General features: G+C 36.6%; 1 protein-coding gene across 2 annotated transcripts in view; it reads right to left on the bottom strand.

Moving 5' to 3' along the window:
- Window positions 1–2240: 2240 nt before the first annotated feature.
- The window catches only part of ttc39c (tetratricopeptide repeat domain 39C), a 191058-nt gene continuing 184692 nt past the window's right edge, over window positions 2241–8606 (bottom strand). For both annotated transcript variants that reach the window (XM_039754748.1, XM_039754749.1), the window contains one exon: window positions 2241–8429. In XM_039754748.1, coding sequence (XP_039610682.1) covers window positions 8340–8429 — 90 coding nt within the window. In that variant the 3' untranslated portion in view covers window positions 2241–8339. The remainder of the gene's footprint in view (window positions 8430–8606) is intronic.

The raw sequence follows: 8606 nt of genomic DNA, 5'->3' as shown, positions 1-8606 counted from the left end.
TCCTATTGGTCAGAGTGAGCCCCATGCTTGTTGGTGCGGCACATGGATGGCTTAGGGTTAGGTTCTGAAGGCACTACAGGTGATTCCCACACCACTAAAGAAGTTGGTTGACCATGGAGTTCTCCCCATGTATTTGCAGGATTTATTTGCCGGTTTCCTTCTCTCTTCTTACTGAATTGCAGGTAGGCTGCTTATGAGTCTGCCATCTGAGCACCAGTTTAGGGCATTCGCAACTGCTCAAGTCTAAATGTTGAAACTGTGAGTTCTAAACACGATGTCTTTTGCCTGCCTTCATTCTCAGAGGTTTTCAATCTTTATTTAAGTATATTTGAAGGTGAAGCTTGAGATTATTTATCTATTGGGAACATTCTTTGTTTTCAGTTTTTTTCTGTTTGTCCTTCTGGTTGTTTGTTTTAAACTTAGCTTTGAGAATTCCTTCTAAGTATTGCTAATTTAGCCTTTTACGATGAAAGTTACTGAACAAGTGGCATCCAGCCATTTATTTTCTTAACCCACTTCTGCACGGTAGGGACACAGTGAAGCAATCCCTGGACTGGATGCCATTCCATCATAAGAACAACAACAACAACAGCACATTTTCATACAAATTATGTAACTCAAAGTGCTTTATAGGATGAATAAAGAGAAAAAAGACAAAATATAAAAATAAAATTAGGCAATACTAATTAACATAGACTAAAAGTAAAGTCCAATGGCCAGGGAGGACAGAAAAAACAAAAAAAAATTCCAGAGGGCTGGAGAGAAAAAAATCTGCAGGGGTTCCAGGCCACAAGACCAGCCAGCCCACTTTAGGCAGTCTACCTAATATTAATGATCTCAATCAGTCCTCATGGTTTTCAGGCTTCACGTGGAAGAATTTGATGATGACGGTCATGTGGACTTCCGGCCTTTAATCCATTAATGTAGGGAGATCACGGTGCTTTGATCAGGTGGTGGTGGCACAGATCGGCACCACAGAAAACCAGAAAAAGAATAGAAGAGAAAGTAGGGGTTAGTACAGAATTTGAAGCCACCAGGAATAATAATAATTAAATGCATATACAGAATATCAGAATTAAACTAAAATGAAACTATGAGAAAGCCATGTTAAAACAATGAGTTTTTTGCAGTTTTTTTGAAGTGCTCCACCGTATCAGCCTGGCGAATTTCTATCGGTAAACTATTCCAGATTTTAGGTGCATAACAGCAGAAGGCCACCTCACAACTTCTTTTAAGTTTAGCTCTTGGAATTCTAAGTAGACACTCATTGGAAGATCTAAGGTTGCTATTTGGAGTGTAAGGTGTAAGACATTCTGAAATATAAGACGGAGCGAGATTATTTAAGGCTTTAAAATCCCAAAGTCAATTCTAAATGACACAGGTAACCAGTGTAGTGACATCAAAGCTGGAGAGATGTGCTCGGATTTTCTTTCCCTAGTTAAGATTCTAGCAGCAGCATTCTGCACTCGTTACAATCGACTGATGATCATAGGGTGAACACACACGCACATCCACACAAATGGGCCAAATTAGCATTTCCCTCTACCACCTAACCTACATGTCTTTGGATTGTGGGAGGAAACCCGAGCATACAGGAAAAACATGCAAACTCCATGCAGGTAGAACCCAGGACAAGACCCATGGGTGCCACCCTACATTAGTCCTCTTTTACTGAAGAGTTCAATAGACAAATCTCCACCTTTAATGGTAGCTGAATGTAATTTAACAGCATGTAGCCTACTATCTAAAATACACCCCCCTGTCTGTCCATTATTTATTCTAGCTTCTGAAAACTTAAAAGAAATGATTAGTGGAGAACAAATAATTGACAAGCAAAGACTTACAGGTGATGGGTGAGTGCTGCTCCTTCATTGCCACATGTAGAGCCCGCTGGAGTGCCAATGTGTGTCCCACACCACGATTTTCTGTCTCGTACTCTCAAGTCTCCTCATTCTGGTGCATTGCTCCGCAGGGTCAGAGTCCAGAATGTCAGGTCAACATATTTAAACAGGTTGGGGTGTAACCATAACACCAAAGCATAAGCGTTAAAAAGCCAACTGCTTTTGATGAAGGGTATTTAAATGAAATGGACTTCTGTATTGCGACATCAACTAGGGGTGCTATATAACGGATATATTTGTACTGAATAACTGAACATTCTGAAACCCAAATGTCTGCATTGTCTGCAGCTTGACTCTGAACATGAAGTTGCTGGCATTCACAATGCAACACAAGGTATAAAAATTTAAGCAATTTGATTTTATTTTAAACAAAATTAGTCAACACATTATTGTTTTATAGCTACATATTGATGATATAACAGTCATCATTGTTTAAATATCTAACACATCCACACGTTGATACAGTTGATTCAATTTACAAGAAAATGTACAAGGGTTCATTACTCAGGATTATTCAAAGATTGTCTACTAAAAATCACCATAAATAGCCCCTGCATTTGGCAACAAATACAACTGTGCACTTCTACATTTCAGCAAGGAGTAAAGGCTAGACCATCTGTCATTTCACCGAGCAGCTCGCTCCTAAAGTGACTACATCTCACCTTAACACACTGCCAAGGTACAGAATTGTCTTGATCACACCTCCAAGTACACGAGGACCACCACCTCGTGACAGATCTACCTTGTTACTTGTAGATTTTGTACAACACTTATCAAAGGTGTGACTCCATTCACATCTTCTAACCTTGGGCCTTGCAATTCTATTTATGTTCCCAGAGAGTTAAAATGTTTTGGACACAATCTACGCTGTGATTATTTTATAAAGGTTTACAGTGAAATTTAACTTCAAAGAGACATTGATTGATAAATGGCATGCACTGGAAATTACTGAATCCACTACTGAAGTGAAGACTTTCATAAAATACTAACTTTAGAATTAACAGGCTACCTCTTATTTAACTAAAGTTCTGTCTTAAATAATTCCTTATTGTCTGCTATAAATACTTGTATTTTGTTATGCTGTTATTCACTTGACATTTGGATTATGTAAACTGAGGTATTTAAAAATTGCCTATACTGCAGTTACCTAGAAGTGAGACTTCCTTCCGTCCACTGTGCTGAACCCGCTTCGTCCATTACAGAATGCTGCAGTACTCATGCAGGAGTGGCCACTCCACCGCAGGACACAAACTCACATCTGGACCAATTCAGAGTCACCTGGACGGAGGAAACTGGAGTACCTATGTGGGTACAGTAAGGAGGTGCACACAGAGGCAAAGTCGTGGAGCTGGGAGGCAGCAACATCGATTTTAAAACCTGTTTATCCAACAATAGGATCACAGCAGCCATGAGCATCCTGGTCAGGGTCATTCACTTTGGGTAATTTAGAGATTACAATTAAACAATCATATTTATCTTTGGGAGGTGGGAGACATAAGAGACCATGGAACCTCAACAAAGACAATGACTGGGACTGTAATATATTAGTGCTAAGCAGTAGGTCACCTGCCATCTTATCTTCCATTACAAAACATTAATTCATTTAATTTTTTAAGTAGCATTACAGATGCTCAAAGGGGACACTGTCCTGATTATTGCTCTTAATGTAAATAAAGTGTTTTCCAAAACAAATACAGAGAGGTGTCTTGTGCCTGCAGGTTTATACTGGAAACAAGGTAACACAAAACACTTCCACTTAAATCTTTTAAGATGATCTCTAAATTATTACAAAGAACAAAATTTTTGAAAATCGTGATATTGAAAAATAAGAAAAAATTAGCAACGTGAAATGATTTTGAATATAAGAACATAAGAAATTTGACAAACAAGATGAGACCATTCAGTCCATCAAGTTTGTTGGTTTAGCTAATAGCTAAGCTGTCCCAACATCTCATCCAGATTCTTCTCGAAGGCTGTGAAGTTTTCGACTACATGTCTCGGTAGTTTATTTCAGACTCCCTCAACTCTTTGTGTAGACAAGTGCTTTCTGGCTTCAGTCCTAAATGCAATTTCCCCAGTTTGAATTTCAGCACTCTGTCATATCATTATTAACAACATTTGGGGCAAGTGGCACTTCTATAAATAAAGATGGCCAATGATGTGCAATATTTGAAAAAAGAAGTTCAATAGATCTGTTCATAAAATTTCTTCTTTAATAAAAATAACCAGATATTGTAAGTACCCTAAACACTCAATAAAACTATTTTTATAATGGGGGAAATGTCTTAATGTGAAAAAAGGTAAGTTAAAGTCAGTTTCTAGAAATTTGCCTATCCACTTCTCAGGACACATTTTCTAGAGTATGGTTGTGGTGCACAGCACAGGAACTATCACCAAACGGGATGCCAGTCTGTCAAAAGACACTCGACCAATCTAACCCTCCCAAGTGACCTAACAGAATGGTTTGAGACCCTGCAAACAAGAGGAAAGCAAGCAAACTGCGTACCTTTACTGGGAACAGAACCAGAGTTCAACTGCACTGAGGGACCATTGCCACTCAAGATGCACCCGTATTGCTCAACAAAGCTTAGGAAAACCTTGCTTCTCGAAAATGTAAGGTATGTTAACTATTCTAAAAATGATGGGGAGATCGGTTAAATGATGTCATGGATGTAAGCATTATGCCTCAAAGCCAAGCCCAGTGGAATAACATATCTATCTGTTTTTAACTAGCAAAGACATCAATAACAACTTTGAATCTTTCGCATCCTAGCAGCACACCTTTAAAAAAAAAACGCCCTGCCACGTGCTGCAAATTTCTTTTTGGCCTGTGTAAAAATACAAAGGGATGGATTCTTTCATGAAGGAGTGGTGGACAAAGAGGCATTGACCTCAGACCAATCGAATAGTTCTATTTCAAATAGTACTATTGATAAATTAATCAGTGTTAAAGATCTTAGTAAAATGTGCAAACCACTCACTTGTCAATGTTCTGGAAAAGGAAAAACAGAGAGCATTAGGAACATGTGCTCTTCCATAAAAACTACATTGTTTAAAATATATCACTTATACGATATAAATTTAAATTACTGCGCCTAAAAGTTCTTGAGGTACGTAGCTTAAAAAAATCAATGGAACTGAGACTATAGGAATGGGTCTGCCTCTATTTTGGGTGGGATTTACAGATTAAGCTATCAGTTTACCCAGCCTCATTATTTCATTGACAGTATTTACATCATTCTCCTCCAAAACAAAGTTAACCTTTACTTTGTCATCAATTTAACTTGTTTTCAACTTGCAGAAAACACAGCAAATAATGTTGGTAAGTATCCAAGTATGGACAAGCCTAGAAGTGAAGGCCTACATTATATGTTCAATGGAGAGAATTAAAACCAGTTTGACCTGTGATTCGATGACAGGTTTGAACTCTTATCTTCATTGGAGCCACCTTGTCACTATCAATAGCCATCACCCATATTTGGCTTCAATAAGGCATATTTTGTTTAATGATAATGACTTAAATTCTAGTTGCTGAATAATTCAACTCATTGACTAGTGTTTCACTGCACCTACATTCCGGGGCATTTATGAGTCTGGCCATTATCTAAGGCGAAGTATTGATGTCCTACTGCTAGTATATATAAACCTGAATAAATGATCCTATAGTGGCCATGAAAGAAGAGCTAAAGAGAAGCTTCTCCTCTAAAATGAGAACAAGTACACACTGCTAAAACGAAATGAATAAACAAAGTTAAAAGAATATTTACTGAACGACTCATATTGTAGCCATTTTAGTTTCCTTTCTGTTTTCATTGGGTTATTATTAAGAAGGTCAATTGTTGATGTCCTCCTTATATCTCTAACTCATTACAAATGTAATTAATTTCCTAAAAGTGTCCTAGTAATAAAGCATGATAGGTCGGCACTGTGATACATGGAACACACGGATAAATGTGCGTAGCCTTTAATCAAGCAGCAGCTGGCTCTGCTCCTAATGCATTTTCAAGCGAAAAATTAAAAATACCTAATTGAAAAATAATGTTGCATTCACTTTTATAACATTAACACAGTATCATGATACAGTATGAACAGAATTACTTGCTTGCATTCAAAGTTAAAATCTGATTTTTGTTTTTATTCTTATTTCCATTTGAATTGGTACCAGGAAATGCATTAATGTACAGTGTTTCTTGGCAATAATGCACTTGATGAGTAAAAATGTCAGTACTTCTGAAATGGATAGATTGCTTTTACTCTTTACGATGTGTTATAAAATGTGTGAAAGTGGTGACGAAACATTGAAAATAAATGTTTCTTGAATTTCATTACAAAGCCAATCCCGGAATTGCCTCACAAATGAACATACAGTACAGTATACAGTATTGTTTACAACTGAGTATGAGTCCGGCTCCTAGTCGCAGTAGTCACTGTTACAAATTTAAACACTGTCACTTATTTGAACATTATTATCTTGTGACTTTGGTTAGATACACTGTCTATGTGTGTTCCATGTTGCAGCCTCAGCAAGTGAATGTCCCCTTGGGGATCAACAACATATCCCTCTGTGTGGAAGGCAGAATTTGAAACTATGAGTCCATCCTACTGGCACCCCATCCAGTTTTTGTTCGGCCTTGTGCCAAGTGCTGTTGGACTGGGCACTGGAACATGTGACCATGGACTGGATTAAACAAGTACGACGATGGATGGATAAATACACACAATAATCAGACCTTTAAAATGTAAAGATTAGATACCTGGGATATATATTATGTTTGATCATGACCTATAAAGGATGTGTTGACAGCATGCTGAAGCAGCAAAGGTATGTAGCCAAAACTAGATACCATTATTTTCTAACTCTACTATTTTGAAATTAAAAGTAGAGAACGCCCAGACAGTGGGCATTCTTTAGATAAAACTGTAAACAATGTAAGACAAAAAAATTAAACAAACAAAACTTAACATATTGGATTCACACATCCACATCTTGTGTATAACAGCCTATATTCATTTAGGTTGCACGACCTTGAAATAAGTGATTCATTTACAGCTACTAGCTCTTCCAGGTTTCATGTGAAGCTACAAAATATGAACATGAATGAACATGTATGTTTGGTTTAATGGTGCATATGACCCCGCAAATAAGTGAATTTAATAATTTGCGATGTTTTATAAAATCTACGATACACACCAGTTAGCTCCAAACAAAAACAGATTTACTGTGAAGTGTTATGAAATGGTAGTATTTATGTCCGAATTCACAATTTTGTGTGAACTGGTTTGCAAAACTGCATATTTGATAAGATTTACCCTTTTGTATTGCACTTTTCTAACCTGACTTTAATGGCCAATGCTTCTTTTGATCACACATATCTGTAATCTCTTCTGAAACACAAGCCCACCACTACCCTGAAGTATTTTGGCTTTAGGTATTCAAAATGGATTACTGATTTTGCCTTTTTCTGAAGTGAAACCTGTCAAAATGGCATTCTTGTCTCTTCAAGGTCACCATTTTTTCTCAGAATCCATTCTACATTTCTAAATATCCAAAGAGAAATGCATGTTATGCCTTCATTGTCCATAAATATAAAGAATATCAGTACACATTGATAAACTAAGTCAAGTAGGCGGGGAACAAGTCAACTTGATTCACATTCTGTAAAAAGGATTTTCATTTTCAATAAATAATTATTAAAAACTCCAGCAACTGACATTTTCAAACCTGAATTCAGTTTAAGAGCGCTATTCTATTAAGACTCTAAAAAATTCTGTTATTTTGAAATGATTTTCATTTTGTAGATAAACTATACAATTTATATGATTTTTTGATGTCCACCTAGTTTGAAGAAAACATCCTTGCAGCCCCTTTAAGGGCAGCCATAGGTGATTAAGAGTCAGGTATTGCCGATGAGTCTATGTCCTTTAAATAAATAAACACAAATGAAATGATAAGGGTGATGTCTCATCAGGAGTTACACAAATATACAAAGCTTCTTTTTCTTCTTTAGTGCAAAATATATTTGGCTAAAGAGATAAAAATGTCAAATTTAACAGATTAATTGCTTGAATGTCAGATGAACACAAATAACTAATTAAATATGTGCTTTTCATAAACCTATTTGATTTAGAGAGAAACAGTAATAAAAGAAACATTGAAGCAAATGATTATCAGATCAACATAATCAAGGGCACTTCATAAACTATTGTGGAAAGGAATTTCTGACAGTTCCTCAGTCCAAAATGCTGAGGACATCTTGATAAAACGCTTCTGTTATTATATGAGCTAGAATTGATGCCAACAACAGGAATACATTTTAAAGTACATCTGTACTTATGGCTTCCATAAATAAAGCCGGGATTTTTATTTATTTTCAGTGCTTCGCACATCATAAAGTGCAGACTCTTGAGTTCTATGTGTTTTTCAGAAGAGCTGGGATGTCATTTTGGGACAACCTCCTTTATGGATGCCAGTGCTGCATGAATCCGAACATGCAGTCGGTTTTCAAAATCATAGCCAGCAAATTCTTCCTGCAATGAGAAAACACAATTATTTATTTATCAAACTGATGTGCTGCATTTTAATTTAACTTTTTTTAAATACAGTATATGTCACTGTTTATGTTGCATATCAAACAAGAACATTACAACATTTCTAAAGCAAAATACTCAGGGTCACATTGTGAAGTAAAGGTGGAGAAGTGTGAG

Source organism: Polypterus senegalus, chromosome 5 (genome assembly GCF_016835505.1).
Source record: "Polypterus senegalus isolate Bchr_013 chromosome 5, ASM1683550v1, whole genome shotgun sequence".
Taxonomy (NCBI): Eukaryota; Metazoa; Chordata; class Cladistia; order Polypteriformes; family Polypteridae; genus Polypterus; species Polypterus senegalus.
Note: the sequence above shows the minus strand (reverse complement) of the source record. Positions and strands in the feature narration are given on the sequence as shown.